Here is a 20,293-nt window from a genome sequence, read left to right as displayed (position 1 = left end):
GGTGCCATGTCGTCTTCAAACCGAGGCCAGACCGTGTGTTGATAATAAATAATAAACTCTGAATGGTGCGTAAAGGAGTGTGGCTGTCCATCACACTCCTCTGTACATTTTACATCATATATATCCTCCCCCTCCTCTGTCTGAGGTTTTATTCCAGCCTCATTCTTCTCTTCAGCGTCCAGTTTAACCAGTAGCTACCCGGCGTTCATACTGGTGAAGAATCGTTTCAACCTTTTTTTATTGTTCAGAAATCGCCTAAATGCGTTTTAAAAAGTAAACAGTTTAAAATACATTATTTGCAGGCTCTTATGCGGATTTGGATGAAGACGTATTCTTTAATAAATGATAAAACACAGAAACCTGTCCCTCCATCTGCCTGTTTCTTTGCAGTGCACGAACCTTAAACCACCTGTTATCGAATCTACTACTGAAATCCCACTTCCTGGGCTCCTGCAGACGGAGCTGCTTCTTCGTCATTCCTGCACAGATTTGTCTGTGGGACGGTTGAACTCTGCGTGGCCCGGTCCCCTCCCCGTGACCTCCAGGATTACGGTAATCTCTGTTGATTGATCTGATTGATCAAATTCATCTCCACGAGGCCATGATCCAACCGCACACGGGGACGCAGCCGAAGCAAATAAACAGTTTGTCCACCTCCACAGACAGAGTCGACCTGGATTTCTAGAACAAAACATTCAAGTTAAACATGAAGTCTTGAAGTCGAACATAGAGATGTATCCTCAGATTTTATCACGAAAAAAAATAAGAACAGGTTTTTCTTTTTTCCTTTTTTTTCCCCCATTCTAGGAAATTATTTAATACACTGCTCTACTAATTAGACGTGTAGACAACAACAGCTCCACCTTAGGTCATTTTTAATTCAATTAAACTATGAGAAATGACACAAATATTTAGTTAAGATTGTGAAAAGAAAACAAAATGGAGCTGCAGGTTCCACAGGTGTGGCCAGAAAATTTTCCATCATGTGAGTAGCAAAAATCTGACTAACCAGCAGAAAGGCCTATTTTTTCTTCTTCTTCTTTACATGTGTGCACAGGCTCAGTGATGGCCTGCAGTGCAAATCTAAGGCCACCCTGATGTAAAGAAGATGTAAAGTATTGTCACAGAAATAAAGTATATAGAGTTAAAGTATGCAGAGCATCTTTTCTATCTATCTATCTATCTATCTATCTATCTATCTATCTATCTATCTATCTATCTATCTATCTATCTATCTAGCTATCTAGCTATCTATCTATCTATCTATCTATGGGCAAATGTCCTTTATTGCAGCAAAAAGAGCCCAAAATGTTCCAGCAGTTGTTAAAATACAATCACAGAATGGGACAAAAATGTTTCCTAATACGTCTAAAGACTGAAATCAAAATCTGAGCAGTCTTCAGAACAGTTAAACATGGTAAAAATCTGCTTTTGTGAGGTTTTAGTCATGCATCAGTAAAAATAGAGTGGGTGAATACACTGCAGTGAAAGAGGAAGGAGGAAAAGTGTGTGTGTGTGTGTGTGTGTGTGTGTGTGAATGTGTGTCTGCAGCAATCAGTCCCCTCTTGTCTCGCTGCTGAGTGCAGCGTCTGATTGACAGTTTCTATTCATCCCCTGTGAGATTAGGCCAGCTGAAAGGAGTAACGACCCATGGCTGTGTGCAGTAATTACGGCCTTGGGTAAGAAAAATAAGAAAAAACACACACAGCAAAACTATAATTATATAATCCCGCTGAAAATGACTTTTTTTTTCTCCCTGCAGTGTTTTCAAAGATGTTTCACCTGTAAAGAGGAAATACCACCCAGTGTTTCAGTCATTCCTGCAACTGAAATTATCTCACAATCACAACAAACTACAGGCTGCACCATCATCAACATCAGGCTGGCAGAAGAAAATAGGCCGGTGTTTGACAAAGATGGCTCTGTATATATACAGTAAATGGCTGTGAATCAAACGTTTTATCTGCAATGGGAAACAAATAGGAACCTCTCTTCATGCTCTTTTTGTCCCGTGGTCCTTAGAAACGGATTGTGTTGTGTACAAGGGCCCCATTCCCATTTCATAAAGAGGCTGGACAAAATAACAGAAACACATGTTAAATCTAAGAAGATTCCTTTGGGGTGTTGGTTTGGCTGTTTGAACATGTTTATGCTGTTGTGTGAAATATTATTATTATAGTGCGTTAAAATCGTCATCTGTTGCATGTAGCTGTATTATAGATTTCACCAATATGGTTTATTTTAAGGATCATTATTGTATCTTCAAACTGTGACGATTAGGTCGTGCTTATATTTATATCTGACCATGTGATGGAAAAAAATATATATATGTAGGCCATGGCAAATCGCCATACTTTAATAAATAGCCAAAGTCAGATTTTATTTTTATAGCCCATGGGCACAGATTTGTCTCATCAGGCTTCATTATTGGCACAACCCAGGACAACATCTGTCCTCGGAGCCCTGATTTGCATGTGGGAAAAGCATTTTAATGAAGAGTAAATTCAGAGAAACCTATTTTTAAACATTTTACCAGGGGCATGTCTGTAACTGTGTAGATGTGACTGTTTATATACACAGGAACTATCGTTATATCAGAGTGATGATGTATGATATTTAATAAAAACCCAATATTATCCATAATGTTATTATATCATCCTGTGGGTATTATGTAAATATATTTATATGTTTGTTGTGAATTTTATCTCACATTAATAAGATTGTCTCGAATATATTTGCCGTCAGTGCCTACTGTCAGAGTGTGTCAGGGCTGTGGGGGGACCCGGCCAGCGCTGTATTTGGCCGTTTCCAGAGCGGAATAACGCGCACAGCCATCGTCTCATGTCTGTGAGCCTGATCCTGGTCCACAGCGCCGCTCATCCTCTTGTCAAAACGTGCCCTGCCAGCGGGCCAATCGGCGAAGACCCTGCGTGGACAGGAAATGACGTCTGAGGTTCCTGCCTCTGTAAAGTGTACCCGTGTCACCACAAATATTATCCACATACCAGCATCTCTTCTCTGTTGGTGCAGGCAGCGTCCGTGAGCCGTCCGGCTCCGTCGTGATGTTTCAGCTGTAAAGCAAATTATTAAAAACTGACACGAGTCGAGACTGTGTTTGTGAACGAATGTGACCATTTCCCATTTGCTGACAGTCCCCCTCCCCTGAAGGGTTTCAACACAGACATCTTTTCTTGTGCGCTCTCCTAAAGCAGAAGACCACCGACCCCCCTATGAGGCCATCTCACCACCACCAACATGCGTCCCAGGATCTGAAGAAGCAGTCGATGTGACCGGGGCTGCAGTAACAGGCTGCTGCTTTGGACTCACCGGGAGAAACTTTCCTCCCAGGCTTGTGTCCGGTGAACTGTGACCGCTGCTGTGTGGGCTTTTATTTCTACGTGGGTGAGCAGTGTCTAAGTGTGTTTGTTGCACCTCCCTGCTCCTCCGTAGACCTTGTTGCCCCCCTTGTACCGTCCAGGCTGCGCCATGCGTTTCTCCGGCACCTCCTGGCTGCTATAGTTAGAGCAGCCACCTGAGGTTTCTCCTGCAGCCGACTCCCAGCAGCTTTGGTTTGGGCTCCGGACTCCGTCATGCCGCGACACCTGCAGCTCACCTCGGTCCCGCTGGTGGACCGCATGGTTCTTTTGTAACTGGATTTAGTTCTTTTGGAGGGAGAGGAGGGCATGTTCTCCTCGTCTCTGGAGGACACTTGAAAAGAGGAGAAGAAAGTAGCAAGACAAAGCTGAGCAGCAGCGACAGAAGGAGGCAGAGCGATTCTTAGAGATTGTAACTGACTTGTAGATGTTTGATCAGGCCACGACTATGGGCGATGGGAACCACCGCTGTGGATCCAACCCGCTGTGTCCGGACCGGATGGAGACAAAGTGCCGCGCCGAAATAGGGAGCAGGTCCCCGGTCCAGAGCTCCACCGACACCCCGGGGACATCAGCGTCCACACCGACATCCTCCAGCGAAGACGGACACGACAAACTTTTGGGAGTGGACCCTGACTACTGTCGGAGGATATTAGTGAGGGGTAAGTGAACAAAAACAAAACAAACACTGGTTTTGTCTGTGCGTAAAACCGCCTCAAACTAGGAGTCCAAGAAAGTTTAGAGAGAGATGTTTTAAATCATTTCACCCACAATTACCTCTATCAGAGTATGTGCACCAATAACGATCTTAACATGGCTCACTAATTGCAATTATTATTCCCAATACGGATAAATGTTTCAAAATTGTGGCAAAAAGTTTTGGAAACGAGAACCTGGATGTGAATTTGTTTAGTGCTTCTCAGATTAAAGAGGTGAAATATTATAATAAAATATCATGGAGTGAAAGAAGGAAGATATTAGCCAGTTTAAATGTAAAACACAGACTGACACTCCCAAACACATGGCTTTAATTTCCAGTCATAGTAGCCTGACACATTATATTATGGACTACAAAAAGCCTCTGTTGTGGTAACAAAAGGTTACTTTCACCCAAGTGACAGACCCCAGCTGAAAATAGTCATTTTAAATACAAACTGTATTGCAACATGGCATTAAATCATATTAAATTATTGTCTGGCACAGGTTGGATCAGCTGTGGCCAATCCTTTGTTCATATGAAAATGTAAAAAAAAAATGGATTAGTCAAATCAGTCATCAAAATAATAATAAAAAAACAATAATAACAATAATAAAGTCAATCCCCTGTTAAGTGTTGTTTTCTATAATATTTTTGTCACACATGTAATGTGTCTTTAACGCGTCTGGTTGGAAATCCCAGATAAAAACAAAAGAAAATTGCTGTAGAAAAACTGTTGACTGCAATCAAGTGCAATTCCTCCCAGTAGGCTGCTCTGCTGCTTTGCTCAATAAAAGAACTGATAGAAAACTCATCAGCTCTGAACCTGGTGTGTGTGTGTGTGTATCTCTGTATCTGTGTGTGTGTGTGTGTGTGTGTGTGTGTGTGTGTGTGTATCTCTGTGTATCTCTGTATCTGTGTGTGTGTGTGTGTGTATATATCTCTGTGTATCTCTATCTGTGTGTGTGTGTGTGTATCTCTGTATCTGTGTGTGTTAGTTTTCTTATCTGGGCTGGTTGCCTTTGTGTGCTAACATTATGTTAATCAGCAGCAGAATAATATTGAATTCAATATTGTGCTGAGTGTCCACGCCCTCCTGCAGGAGGCCAGTAGTCTCTGGATGAAAGAGACTTTTAAAACAAAAAAGCAGAAAATGAAAATGAAAATTAAATCCCTGTAGGAATCAAACGATAAAATTAAAAAGTTGCCTGTTTGCATTTGATTTAATATTATATGTAGTTTTAGAGCCAGATTTTAAGTCCAAATGGCCTGAAACAATAGTATAGAATTTTTTTATTTAATTAAATTCACTGTTCAGTAAATGTGTTTTTCACACTGTTACATAAATATATAGAATATGTGTTTCTGTCTGTCTAGACCTTTAGGTTATTTATATGTATATTTCTGTGTAGTACATGTAAACATGGAATTTTTATTTCAACACAGAAACATAAAGGCGGTTTTAATCACAGTGAGGAAATGAAATCAGAATTGAAAATAGATTTATATTTACAGAACATTTTGAACCGTGAGTCATTGCAAAGTTTTCTGTGTGTAGTGTATTTTTATGGTGCTTTCAAGAACAACTGTCAGCAGCCTGTCTGGCCCATTTCTATTCAGACGTCCGTAAAGATAAATGCTAAAATTAAATGTTAACTGGTCTTTTGGTGCGTATATTTGCAGTGGTGTGAAACTGTCTAAATGCACTGAATCAGTATCTCACCTATCAATTCTCGGTTATGGATATTATGGATATTATGACACTTGGCTGGTGAGCTGTATCTTTTTTTTTTTTTTGACATTGCCTTCCTGCTTTCGGGGGGTGTGCTGCGCCAGAAGCGGCTCTTTCAACGTCAGGATGGTAACATTATTTCAGCAATGACTTGTTTTAAATAGTAAACAACGCGAGAGGATGAGAGACATGAGAATACAGGGCGAAAAGAGGGAGAAATATGTTTAAAACTATACAACCACCTGCTCCCCTCGAGAGAATCTACCAGCTCCAGTAGAAGTCGTTACCTGCAGCTGGAGACGCTGCATGAATAGTAAGAAATGTCTTTATTATCATTAGACAGCTGAGCCATTGTTTATTACTATTTCTGCCTCTTCAAACATATGAAATTCCAGCTATTTGTCAGATGAGATCCTAAAGGCAGATATTCAAATGTTCCCTGTAAAAGGCTGCGTATTGTCAGGAGTGACTCAGTCGTTATTATGCTGCATCAGTCTCGGGCTGATGGTGTCCAGGACAGGACGAAGGAGCCTGGCTTTGGTTCAGATACTCTTCATTTCGTGCCTGCAGGGTCAGGATGTGGTTTTGAAGCCGAGTCTGGATGCTCGTGTTTTCCCGGGGTCACCGAGAGGTCAGCAGGTCTGTGCGCAGCCGCTGGTTCCCTCTTTCTGTTTGTTTCCATCACGGTTTATACTTTATTTATTATAACTCCGGAGCCCGTAGGCATAATGTGTAACGTTATGCTGCTGTACGCGCATATGTGAGGGGAGTCTACAGCCTCTGAGGTGCGGGGTCTCTTTTGACTGACGACGCGTTACGCAAATTCATTATGCGTGCGTAAAGATGGAGACCTCTCAGGCACGTTTCATTTAGTAGTTCAGGCCTGTTGGCGAATCAAACACTGAGGATTATCTGCATGTTACACTTTGAGTAAAATGCCGGTTAAATACTGTTTTTAAATCATCTTAATTAAATATTTTAAGTCCCCTGAAGAAGCAAAAACAGACCATAGTCTTGTTTGTACCAACTGGTGCTCCTTCCATTATAGTCTGTATTTTATCAGCCAAAATATTACTGCTACTCCACCACTCCTCCAAATAAAAGAGCTGTAAACACGTTTTTTTTTCCAACATTATTTTATTTTCCAACTGAAAAACTTCAGTTTTTTTTCCTCACCGTGTTTGTTGCAGTTGGTGGGCAGCTATATAAACCCGATAGACGTTCAGTGGAATCAGTTTGTTTCATATTTAATTCAGGACTCTTCATATTTTATTGGATTGCATATTTTATGACTTCAAAACCCTGGACAAAGAGCGCGCCTTGTCTGGCCTTGGATGTGATAAATCCGAACAAATATTCCTGGTTTGACGAAGATTTTACTGTGGGGCCCAAATACGAAATTAGTCGATTATACTAAAAATAAATTAAAAACTCATCACAGTTTTTAGTTATTTTATTTTATTTAATTTTATTCTAAACAGACAGTTTCTTTAAGGCTCCATAGGACTGACCCTCCCCAAACAGCAGATCTATATAATATTTCTAATTATATAGGATGTTTTTCAACTTCATTTTTTCCCTTTTATTTAAATTTAGTCTGTTGTGCAGACAAGCTTTGAAAACAAACCAGGAGTAAATATCGAAGCAGCACATTCTCGTCAAACTTTTACTGAAACAAACAACAGAAAATTCAAGAAAAAGAACCAGAACCTGGTTCAATAAACCAGGACAGTCAGAGTTAGTTGTTATTGTGCTGCGTCGGGGGTATGGAGGGAGAGCCCAATTTAAAAAGATTTTGTTCCACGAAATCACACACACACATACACACACGCACGCACACGCACGTACCATGTTGTGGACAGATAATGACGCACAGCTCTTTGGAAACCGTGTTAAGAGCGAGCTTTTTGATTTGAAGCCCCATTTTCTCTGGCTGGTTTGGAGTGTAGAGAAATAAAACTCATATTTTCGGTATCAACTCGACTCAGTGGAAAACGCACAGAAATGTTAGTGGTCATAGTCAGCCAGGACTAAAGGAAACAGCCAGGCCAGAAAGGACAGCCTCTACAGAAACAGCTGGTTTGATTCTTGCAGTTCACTGTCTGTTGACTTTAATTGGAGCTTGAGGAAAAAAGACTTTGGATGTGAACACTTTGGCTAAAATTACGCAGAAAGAGCAGGCGTTGTCATAGTCCACCCGTGGGTTTTGAGCCACGGTGCAACTCTTAGGGCAGACACCTGATTCAGTTTTAATTTTCATTTAGCCAAAATAAATTAAGGACCATGAAGTCACATGACTATCACACAGCCAGAAATACAAGGATAGTTCAGAAAAGTCTTTGGCCGGATTTATTTTCTGTGCACAGTTAATAAAGACACTTTTCCCAGGATGGTGATTATGTTAAAAGTAAACACACATGCTCGGACGCCCATCAGGCCTAGAAATAGTCTGAATTATTGGTTGATGTGGCAACTATAGGCCTAGAAAGGTGTGGATGTGGCTGCGGTTGTGTTAGGGTTTTTCTAGTACTGGATCTTAGGTCCACTTTTATTGTTAGAAAAGTCTCTGATAAATGATTGGTTTTGTTTCCACTCGGCACAGACGCCAAAGGCACCATCCGGGAGATCGTCCTGCCGAAAGGCCTCGACCTGGACCGGCCCAAGCGCACCCGGACCTCCTTCACGGCCGAGCAGCTGTACCGGCTCGAACTGGAGTTCCAGCGGTGCCAGTATGTGGTGGGCCGTGAACGCACCGAGCTAGCCCGGCAACTCAATCTCTCCGAAACCCAGGTAAGACCGAGACCAGGCCCAAGGCTGGCCATGGCAGCATTATGGGCTATATCCTGGGCCGTTACAACTAAACAAAACAAACCCAGAACAAAGATTTATAAATAGGCTGTTTTATCTAAATTTACTTAGTAGCTGCCAATATAAGATTATGTCATATAATAGGCTGTAGGCTAATGTAGTGTTATTTGTAGGTAGTTTAATATATGTGAACTGTTTTCAATTAGCATCATATTTGCAATAGTTGGTGCAGGTGTGTGTACAGGCGTTAATTGGCTCCTCAGCCAATCAGAGGCCAGTCGTAGAAAAGCTGCCCCGCCCCCAGCTGTTTTCCATAGGTGCCCTCTGTTGAATGGGCGGGGCATTAAAACGTGTACAGTCCAATATGTTGCTCTTAATTTTTAATGTGTGCTGCGCATCTTAGTGGAAGTAAAAATAAAAACAAAATATAGAATTAAAGAGGTTTGATTTAAAAATGTCAACACAGGCCTGGACTGGGTCTAATTAAGGCCAAAGTATGGCCGCACATAATTAATAAGCGTTTTATTAGAGCAGCAGAGTCTAAAAATGAGTCAACACCTCTCTGACACAGCATCGACCAAAATTCATTTCCACGCCCTCAAACAAAGTCTGGATCATTGAGCTGTTGGACTGAAATGCGCAGTAGGATCATGTTCGATCAAAACTAACACAGAAAAACAATGAGAAAAAAATCGTACATTAAAAATGAAAACAACAACACACACACACCTTTTGCCTGTTATCAATATTAACACTGGACATGAGGCTTTTAAAGTGTCAGGCAAACCTTTAATTTGATTTTCTCCTGCTATGCAAATAGTTTTGAGAATGTCATTTGGCTAAAGCGCACAGTTTTTTAACAATAAGGATCTTAACAACATGGCGACTGATATGATGTGTCAATACAAATTGTAGCCCAATTGTAATTTTATGCCTGAACCTTTTGAGTGCCCCCCCCCCCACACCGAAAGACCTGGATGCAGCTCTATTGCAGGGGCCCTGGTCTCCAAATAATGTTACTGGTCGAGTGTCAACCAGTCTGTTGACACACTCATAGGCCTAATCATGAAAAGGTGCAGTTATGAGGTAGGCTTATAATTAATAATTTTAAAAAAACACCAAAAGCGTGAAACCAAATCCAAGCTGAAGTTTGTTTACTCCACAAACTTGAATATAAATGTAGAAATATGCTTAAAAATGAATCCATTATATTTTGATATTTACAGTATAGACTTTCTTTTTAACCCTCACTTAGTTTAAACACTTGTTGCATGATGTAAAAACCACACATGCAGGAGCTTTACGCGTTATCACTCTAGGACCAACAGTGATCCAAAGATAAAAGCACAGTAAAACACAGCAGAGGTGGCACTTTGAAGGCATGTGTGTACTTGTGCCTATCTTTGTGAGGACCGGTTGGACCTTTAGCCCTTATAGGAGTGAGGACATTGTGGGGAGAGTCAGAACATTTTGAAGGTCCTTTAGGACACTAAAGTTCTGTGTGAGGCCTAAAACTAGTCGGGTTTAGGTTTAGCTTCGGGTAAAGGTTCGGGTTAGGCTGTTAGTTGTTGTTTATGAGTGTCCTCACAGCTCCAGCACGACCTGTGTGTGAATGTGTGTGTGTGGGAGCACAGAGCAGCCACTGTGCCCCTCATTAGTGCTGACACTAGGGGTGTTAATGGGAGGGCCTCAGCTTCCTGCTGAACAGAACCGTGTGAAAACGGCCTGACCTTCAAGTGAGAACAAAATGTAAATAATAAAAAGTCTCCTGGCAGTGGCGTGAAATATTAAACCCATTACACTGAAATTTCTTAATGCCATGTTGCTATTGAAGCAGCTTTTAAGCGTGATCGAAAGGCTTTTATTTGGCATTAGTGGACTTTCCTTTCCTATTATTACCCCTTTTTCTATTTGTGGGTTTTGCATGTTTTACGCAAATGCGCCATTCAAGGCCAATCAAGCAAAAACCACGAGAGGACAAGACCGAAGCTCTTAAAGTTTTCGGCTCTTTTTAAGCTTTCAGGTAACTTACAGTGTTTGTTGGTGTTTTTAGTTCCCTGTTCAAGGTTTTCACTGTTTTCCCGGTAAATATATTTCATTTCCATATGGAAATGCGTTTAAAAGCCGCTCCATTAGAGATCACAGCGTTTAGAGGCGTTTTTCTCTTTTTATGGACCTCGACATACTGAAAATCTTAAAAAGTAAACTGCTTTTATACAAATACATGCTCTTGTAAGCCTTTCGTTCTTGTTTTAAACCCAAATGCTTTTTGTTTAGAGCTCGTTTGGTTTTACGCTTTATTTCCAGACAGCAAACTACTTTCACTCCTTAGTGGTGTTTTTTTTTTATTTACGTTTTGGGAAAAATTATTCTCTTTATTTCGATCACACTGATAAATGCCAATTTGAATAATAATAATGCGTAACTGCTGAAATGATAAAATTTTGATTTCAGTAACAACATAAATCAGACAGAGGACCCACAGGCACAAAGGATTTTTCTCATGTTTTCCTGAAAATGTGTGGGCAACGACCGATAATTATTATTTATTCGCTCCTATGAAATATTAGACTCGCATGTCTCCAAAAGATCTCACCAGGACGCACCCAGATGCGTCTGGAGCAATTTGGAGCAACTCTTTCTGTTAAAAGGAACAAATCTGAGTTTAGGATTGTGAGTAACCTGCAGGCCTGTTGCGCAAAAATGTTCTCCGACTCAACAGGCAGCAAGTCTAAATGATATCTACTTTTCGACATTAATGATTAGTCAGTACATCTTTAAAGGGCATGAGTCTACGTGTCTTAAATATTCAGTTTCATAGCCCCAAATGTGGAAATTAAAATATTTAAATTGCAATTCTTCGTCAGAGTTCAGAGGCGTTGTTCGCACAATTCAGCCTCATTCTGGTATTTGAGACAAAAAAAAAAAAAAAAACATGCACAGAAAATCATTTTTGTCTCGTCGTGAGAAGAAATCGATGACACCGAGTTCCCGCTGTGCTGTAACGCGTTACGCAGTAATCCGTTACCAGCTCAGATCTCTCCCTCCACCCCGGCAGGTGGCTCCCCGCTACAGGATAACACAGCAGGAGGGGGCTGGTCTGCGCACACACAAACGCACAGACACACACAAACACACACAAACCTTGGACTAAAACATGAAGGGTTCACTGCAGTTACCTTTACCACCACTTTGCTTAGGGATGCTCATGTGGGCTTCAGGCTCTTTTGGTGAAGGTATGTCCTGGGTGTTTCTGCATGTGGAGGAGGTTTATTTGCTGCTGGATGGAAATGTGTTGTTTACTGGTTTGTTTACTGGAAGACTAGTGCAAATGACAGCAGAGAAAGTTAGGACCTTTTTTCTGTGTAAAAAGAAGCTTGAGATGCCAAAATGTTATGTACTTTTTCATCTCTGATGCATACACTGGCATTGTGTAAGCCTTTTGTTGTTTGCAGCCCTTCCATTGTGAAGCTATGGATTTAATGGTTACTGTGTTGAATTGGTTGAATCCTGCAGTAAATGGGAGGGAGCTCTGAGCTGAAAGGATGTTTAATCTTTGATGTGAAGCTGTCCTTTGTACAGATGTGGGCAGATGTTTGCATTTGTTTTTCTATTTTCTAATTTTAATTCGACATATCTCTGCTCAGATGTTTAAAAATGTAGTTACACATTACAAAGAATTAGCTCATCTATATGTAAATGGAAATACTTTGTAATTTCAGGGACATTTATTGTGAAAGCAGCATAATGTTAAGCAGTGAAACATTTACTTTGAAATCTATTTTTGATTTTAACGTCTTTAACACAATCACAACTTTCTTATCCTGATCCTGGTGTGTTAGAGATTTACCAAGTGAATGTGTGTCTTTGTATTTGAATGTAAAATGTGCACATAGACCCATAATTTGTGCTGAAGTATTTGTCTCCAGTCTGCTCAGGTAGACCTATACCTACGTCACCGGGCCCCTCAGGGTCCACAGTGGGGTTTTTTTTTTTTTCAGACAGACTATTTGTTTATACCTCAGGCACAGTTTAGTAAAAACTTCCAGAGGACACTTCCTGTTGCTGTTTTGTATTTGTACTTGTTCTCTATCCCACAGGGAGGATGGAGATGAGGTTAACTCAGGTGTGTTTTCAGGTGTCTAGGATTTATTTACAATGTTGTGCATCTTTGAGTGTCTGTAAATAAAAAGCATCTTAATTTTAGCAGCTGTTTGGCAGGGTGACAAATCCAGAAGGACTGGCTGTTTAAAAACTAGGTGACCCTTATGTGACCTCATATGAAACCTAGTAGATCTAAATTCACTTAGGTTATATCTGCTTGTGCAGCTGGTACATCTGGACCTGTTGGTGTAATGTGATGTAACAATAATATTACAAATGTGTGAAATTTTAATAGAAAATTTAAGAATTTCAATTTTGAAGACATAAAAAGACTCAGTTTGGTGCCACATACTGTAAGAAAAATACTCCAGTGCATCAACCTCTGTTTCCCTCTGCAGATGGAGTGTGTCTGCATACAGTGAATGTCCTCGTTGTGTGCATTGTTCTCCATGACAGTCCAGGCAGACGGTGTCTGGCCACTCGTCTGGGGGCGTACGGGACCCGGCCATGACGTAAAGCTGTGCAGATGTAGCAGAGGGGCGGCCGCACAGTGTGGGGATTGTCCAAACACTCAGAATAGAGAAAGAGATAGGAAGGGAGACAGACAGACAGACAGACACTTGGTGCTTTGTGCTTTCAGTGAAAATGTTTGGGCTTCGTGTTAGAAAGAAACAAACTCTTTCCTCTCTACTCGGAGGTGACCTAAAGCGAGAGCGTCGTCTTCAGAATGGGAACTTTTGTCCGATTCGATGATGGTTAGGAACGAACCAGTGAGGCTGATTATCTAATCAGTTGATTAGATAATCAGAACATAATAACAATTAAGTCTTAGTTGCCTTTGTCGTTAATCACTCTCACATTGACTTGACTTGTTTCATCAGCCTCTGGCAGAGTGGAGCGAGCGTGTGCGTGTATGTGGTGTAATTTTCCAAACATATGGAGAAACATGTAATCCTTCAACTGATGTGAAAACAGGAAAATCAGTGAAATTGGACAGAAGAGGATTTGACTTTTCTTCTCCCCCTCTGCGACACACACACACTCACAGGGCCTCAAGTCCGACCACAAGTTTCCAGACCAGTCGGTGTGGTCATGGGTCATTCATGCAACCGGATTGTGTCGCCCACCAGGCAAATGTTTGATGCAGTTCAACTGGTGCGTTGTGTGTGGGGTGTTATGAACAATGGCAGTGGATAGAGAAAGCTGAATCATCACCACATGTTCAGACAGCAGCATATCCCAAAAAACGGACATATTTAAGAAGAAATTCTCAATGTTATAAGCATTTAAGGGAAATAACAAATATAGAAAAATGAAATAAAAATACTTATTATGCAGAATAAAGTAATTATTCTATAAATTATAATTGGATTGTTATCAACTACTTTGCAGCATTTTAAACTTGTGCCTGGTCATAGTAGAGCTGACTTTTATTATTTAGCATCTTTTGCTAAACATGCTCATTGTTGTTTATTAGCTCTAAATTATTCATTTGTTATATCAAGTATCAAGCTGCCTGGGATCCAAAATACATGACAAATAACATATGCACTTAACCCTTTGGTCATAATCAAAATAAATCAGTTCTAGGTTGACAAAATGTTGTTTCCCTATTCATGCACACAAATATTACAAAAAAAAATAAGAAAGCTATTATCCAACAGGTCAAGGGTGTCACGCTCCAGTCACTGGGAGTATAGCCAAGTATGAAAATATTCACTTAGAAGTATTTTTAACATGAAGTTTAATACAATATTAATACATCACTATTAAAACCATGAATCACAGCTTTACAGTCTAGCTAGAAACCCTTAGGATAAGGGAAAAACAAAACAAAACGTTGGAAGGGAAACAGAAGAGGTCCCTCTTCCAGAAGGGACAGAAATGCCAAACGTGTCATGTATACAGACATAAAACAAACTTTTTTCCCCACTGTGACAACAAAATCAAATAAGAAGTTTCTTTGTTGGTTTTACAATTTTAGTCGTCACACGCTCTGAGGTAAAAGACCCAACACTAGACTTTTTTTTTTTTTTTCATTGTTTGCTGGAGGTGATTCGAGTCACTACAGGGTGACATGCAAGAAAAGTCATGGACCATTTAAACCCCCATGGATGATTTTTTTTTCTTGTGGATGAATCTCTAGCTGCACAGCATGTGAAGGGGGGAGGCAAAAGCTGTTATCTAAACCTGGAGGGGTTCCCCTGGAGGGAAAGGGCGGTGAAAGCAAGAGTAGGAACAGGAGGCAGGGATGGAGGAAGGGATGAATGTAGAGAGAGAGAGAGAGAGAGAGAGAGGTGGGCCTCATAACAGTCCCAAGTGCTTTTGTGCTAAGGAGGATTAGGCAGCCATATCTACCAGTTTCTATAAGACAGCGTTAACCCCTGGATGAACCTGGCCGGACATGTGCTGCAGAGATGGAGGACCAGATCAAGTTTTTTTTTTTTTTTTTTTAGATGATGAGGGTGGAGGTTTAGGGGTCAGACAGGTGAGATGAGAAGGCGTTGATGCTGGTTTTGGCACCGGTTTGAGCGAGACATTGCATGCATGTGCTCGCCAGGTGGGGAGTTTGAAGTCGGAGTGATGGAAGCAGAAAGGCGAGGAGGATGAGGGTCAGTTTGGAGGTGCACCGAGCTCGGCAGGAAGAGCAGTCGTCGTAGGGTGATGCTATAGAGCACAGCCAGGGTGTTGTTGTACTTCACAGGCGGCTGACGTCAGAGTGAGGAGGTTCCTGTCAACTGAGACACCAACTGCAGTCTTCCTTTTTTCATATTAGCATTATAACTACAGTTTTTTTTTTTTTACTTACTAAACAAAAATTTGATCAGAAAAAGCTCATCCAGTTTCTGTATGTTTTATTGTAATACCTGTTTATTTTTATTGTAAGTAATTGGTGCTGGCCTCATTATTATAACCTGGACCAGTTTTGAATAAAGATTGATGTGTTCTTCAATACTGGCAGCCACTGGGGCCTGACATTCACTGCTGCTGAACACTGCATCATCTGAGTATCCAGTGGTCCGTTACGTACAGTTTAATGGTCGCTGGTCCACCTGGTACAGTCTTTATGGAAAAGAGTTTTCATTGTGTGCAGCAGCTCATCACATGCCTGGGATCAGGGGGACTGAATGGGGGTCACAGTGGGAGCACCGAGCTGCTGGAGGGGTCCTGGAAAGTGTGAAAGACAGTCACTCAGTGTCCTTGAAGCCCTCACTGCCAAAATCATGCATTTCACTTTGTGATGTCGGTGTTATAGGTGTGTGTTTTACCACTTAGATACTCATGTTGTAGTTTGGTCCGTTTAGCTTAATTGCATCACAGGGAGGCACGTTTTTTCTGCAACTATATTTGCAAAATAAAGTACCAAGAAACGATCTTCTACTTTTTAAGTTTTCCTAAATCTTTTCTTATTGCTTTGTAATATTGCACTGACATATTAACACATAACTACCCACAACTTTATTTCTATAGCACTTTTTTTTAAAACTGCAGTTACTGTTTCATATGTGTATAAAAAGTAAAACTTCCCAACATAGATTCAACAAAAATCCTGCAAGAGCAGGACATTCTGCTGTCTAAGGCTCACTGTTTTTCATTATGTGATGTCTTTTGGCCTAATGTCATAATAATTTACTGTAGTTAATAAGGTGAATATGTTTTAATTTACCTTCTTGTTGCCTGCCCTGTGTCTGTTCTGCTTTAGCACTCCTATGTGGTTTTGCCATCCTCCTCACTGGGGCTCAGGCCGATGCCTAGCGTCACCGTGACAGGCCAGAGTGCAGTGGGGTCAAGGTTGGGGCAAAAGCAGGTCACACTGCATCCAGATCTCCCTTGGTAATCTCTGCCCCAGCTCTGAACCCTGGATCCCATTAAAAAGGATTTACATCCAATAGTGTAGATGTACCAAAGGCAGCTTTGCTTTCTTCTCTTCTCATCATTTCCCCCTCTAATAAAATCCCTGTAAAACACACACAGACTATTTTCCTGCTTTTTTCCTGGCAGTGGCTGTGGGACTGTGATGTGAGCAGAAGACTGAGCCACACCCACAATATGGGGATAAAGGGAAGGGATTGGTTGGGCGTTTCATCTGCAGTGAAAGCCTTTTATGGGATGTGTGTGTTTGGCAGGCGATGGCGCATGAGTAAAATACAGAGAAAGATCTTAGAGAGGCAGTGTGTGATCTAACAAGGAGCAAATATAGACTAAGAGGAATGAGAGGCAGTTACACAGATTGTTTCTGCTGCTTGTGTCCCCCCTCCCCTCATAGTCTCTCCCCTCTTATCTCCATCCCTGCCATCCTCCCTCTGTGCCTCTTTCAGGTCTTTGCAATAAGACATGCTGGCGTCATTATTCCTCCCTGAGCTGTAGGATCCTCTCCGATCCCATTATTTGTGTCGTGGTCAGTAGCTGAAACTATGATCTCACTCGCCCTCGCTGCCTGTTGAGCCTGGCCTTGCCAGTGTAGTGATACTGTAGTTAACATCAGCTGACCTCATTACCTTCACACAATCAAGATCCGCGTTTAGCTCGTAACTCATTCCACCCAGTTAGACGAGGTCTTTGTCGCACTGGCTCAGGGTTTTAGAAGCTAAACTGGTGTTGATGAGTGTGTGTGCTCAGATCGACCCAGTCACCCCAGGAGTTATGTCTATATACAAAGAGTCTGCACTGCAGTATGATGCTTTTAAGTCAAAAAGTAAGGGTGTAGATGTCAGAGCCACACTCTGACACAGATGCACAATTGTCCAATATGCAGAAACGTGCACAGACATTTGCACGTGTAGCATGCCACAAACCACAGGTCACTGGCTCCTATTTGGGAAACATTGTCTTCGTGGAGCTTAGTCAGTTAACTTGTGATGTTTGTTTGATGTGTCTTTTTTTTTTTTTCCTGTGTTGAGTTGCGTCAGCCAGCTCTGGGTTGAAACGAGAGAGATGTCAGAGAGCACAAATCCAGTGCACAACCGGATAAATGTCAGACTACCAGGCCCCTCTTTTAGCTAACAAGATGTAATCTTCCAACATGATTTTCCTAGAAGTAAGCGGCTCGTTGTATAAAGTTCAGACTGTATTTATTGCCATCTGTATTCTGTGAAAGGATCTGGACACCTGCAGGTCCACTGACACAACACTGGGACTTGCTGGGTCATGTGAGAGGTTTGCTCACTGTGAATGTGTGTGTGTGTGTGTGTGTTCTTTCACATGATGTTTCTTTGAATGTGTGTGTGTGAGCTCACATAGTCTGGTTGTATTTGCTTTGCACCTCGCAGTCTTTGCACATATTTCATTTGTGTGTGTATATGTGCATATATATTTGTGTCGTCTGATTGCGAATGGTTATAGAACTTCTATATTAAATTAAGCCACAGACCTGCTTACGGGCTTATGCGTTTCTGCTTTCCTTTCAAGTCCTCTGCTGCCAATCCCCAATTATCAGGGATTAGGTTACTGGATTTCTAGGAAAAATTGTAGAAATGCTGACGGAAAGTCTACGTGTGTGTCTGTGTGTGTGTGTGTGTGTGTAAATAACTTCACATGCTGCTGTGCATTGATGTGAGGATGAGTGGAGTGTTAAACCTGCTGGTCATGTGACATTTCTTGACACACACGTCTTGATTTAGCTTAGATAAGGGGAATTGAAAAAAACATATAGATTCTGAATTGTTAAACAGAAAAATAAAGTCTGTGCCAAAAAAGGTTCACTCTATGGTGCCTTCACATGCTTTGTCTAGTCTTTATTTTCTGACAGTCTGTTGTGGGATTGAACTACTTATGTTATATTTACATTAATAGCCTGCTGGACCATAAAGTGTGAGATGATGTAAAATGCGTGGGACCCTGATTACAGCATCTCTACCAGGTCTGTGTGGATTTATGTGAGCTCTCACTGTGAGTGCACACAACAGAAGTCGCTGTCACACCTGTTCAGTCTGGGCATGTAAAGAGAATGTAGGATAATGTGATGAACTGCAGAGTGTGAATTACAGCGGATTGATCTCTTTATTACAGTGTGTGGTTAGGTTCTCGGTTATGAAACTCTTAGCTGAAGATGTGCAGTAAATACAAAAAAACTTGTTTTACAAAATGTACATAACCTTGGAAGGATTTAGTTTAACATTAGAAGGATTTATGCCATAAAGGACACACAAAAGTGTCATTGTTGCAGGATGATGAGACCTTTCTAGTGGTTAATTTCTGGTTTTCCACTGACAAAGCTCGTACCTGGGATGAAAGAGATAACGTGAGTCTTCCTGGTTGTGTTGTTGCAGGTCAAGGTGTGGTTCCAAAACCGTCGGACCAAACAGAAGAAAGACACCACCAAAGATTCAGACAAGCGCTCCTCCTCCACGTCCGAGTCTCTGGCCACCTGCAATATCCTGCGCCTCCTGGAGCAGGGTCGCCTCCTGTCGGCCCCCGCTCCCCCACCCAACTCCATCTTAGGGCCTCCGCCTCACCCAGCAAACGGCTCCCTGCTGAGCAGCCCAGGTGGAGGCTCCTCCACCTCCCCTGGGATCAGCAGTAGCACTCCTCCCAGCTCCCTACCAGGGGGGACTTTTGGGCTGTCGCTGCCCTCCCTGGGCGGCACACCACCCTCACCGCGGCTCGGTGTCCCGCCGCCACACTCCCTCTGCTTCTCCATGCCACTGCTGGGGGGCGCTCATCACGAACTGACATCCACCTACGGTTGTGGTTCTTCAGCTTTTGAGCCTTACATGCGGCTGGACAGGAAGGAGGCGGATCTTGGAGGGAAGAAGACAGTTTCTTAAGTAACGTGCCCCTCTTTGAGGACATCAAGAAACTTGTCTGTCTCACACCTCGCTGCCTGTTTGACACTTGTGTGGCTGCCGACGGAGGAAAGAAATCACAGAAATCATCCCAAATCATAAGAAATGTGAAAAAGGAAGAGCCCGGGTTTTTTGCGGCACCATTTTGTGCCACGTTCAGTTTGGTACACTGACACAAAATGGTGTGAAGGATACGATGGAGACTCTCCCACATTAAAAATAAAAAAACAAACAAAAAAAAAAAAAAACAACATACTTGTGTTTGTATATTGCGTGAACCCTGACAGACATGTGTTTTTATCACCACTGTCGTCGCAGTGGTTTTAAGTGACTCTTCACTTTTTGTCCAGTGAGTTTGTACGTGTGGTTTTTTCTCTCTATTACTGGCCTTCATTTACTGTTCAGGAAAAAAAAAAAAAAAAGCTTGACATTGATACTTCAAACTGAATCAATGTCTGAATGAGAAGAGCAATTTGTACACATTTCAGTACATGTTCCAGTACAAGTGGCCATGTTTGGTTTTCATTAATGTGGTGCTCTCACAATATGAAAGAAACAGAAAAAAAAGACTTGTAGCATTTTAATGTCAGTCTATTTGGTGTCCAGCAGTAGTTTTTGTAAATTCTCATTTGGTTGTGTTTGTGTATGAATTAATGTGTGGTAGGATCTGGACAAACGGTGCAAAAAGACATATCTAGATCTGATAGTTTTAATATAAAAGGACCTGAGAAGAAAGAATAGTTGTGTTAGACTCTGCTTTTGAGGCTTTGGAGGTAAAACGCTTCAATCACCA

At 41.6% G+C, this 20,293-nt stretch overlaps 1 protein-coding gene across 1 annotated transcript; it reads left to right on the top strand.

Annotated features, from left to right (window-relative positions):
• The first annotated feature begins 3,801 nt into the window (after window positions 1-3,801).
• Window positions 3,802-19,482, top strand: vax2 (ventral anterior homeobox 2). The gene is made up of 3 exons (XM_026298879.1): window positions 3,802-4,036; window positions 8,406-8,593; window positions 18,985-19,482. The coding sequence occupies exons 1-3, from the start codon at window positions 3,802-3,804 to the stop codon at window positions 19,480-19,482; spliced, it is 921 nt and encodes a 306-aa protein (XP_026154664.1).
• Window positions 19,483-20,293: the final 811 nt, after the last annotated feature.

The sequence above is a fragment of the Mastacembelus armatus genome, chromosome 18 (genome assembly GCF_900324485.2).
Source record: "Mastacembelus armatus chromosome 18, fMasArm1.2, whole genome shotgun sequence".
Lineage (NCBI taxonomy): Eukaryota > Metazoa > Chordata > Actinopteri > Synbranchiformes > Mastacembelidae > Mastacembelus > Mastacembelus armatus.
Note: the sequence above shows the minus strand (reverse complement) of the source record. Positions and strands in the feature narration are given on the sequence as shown.

Excerpts from the sequence above, each read along its gene's own strand:
- vax2 (XM_026298879.1), top strand. The coding sequence starts at position 3,802 with ATGTTTGATCAGGCCACGACTATGGGCGATGGGAACCACCGCTGTGGA. Across the intron at positions 4,037-8,405 it reads TCGGAGGATATTAGTGAGGG|ACGCCAAAGGCACCATCCGG; the intron begins GTAAGTGAACAA and ends CACTCGGCACAG. Across the intron at positions 8,594-18,984 it reads TCAATCTCTCCGAAACCCAG|GTCAAGGTGTGGTTCCAAAA; the intron begins GTAAGACCGAGA and ends GTGTTGTTGCAG.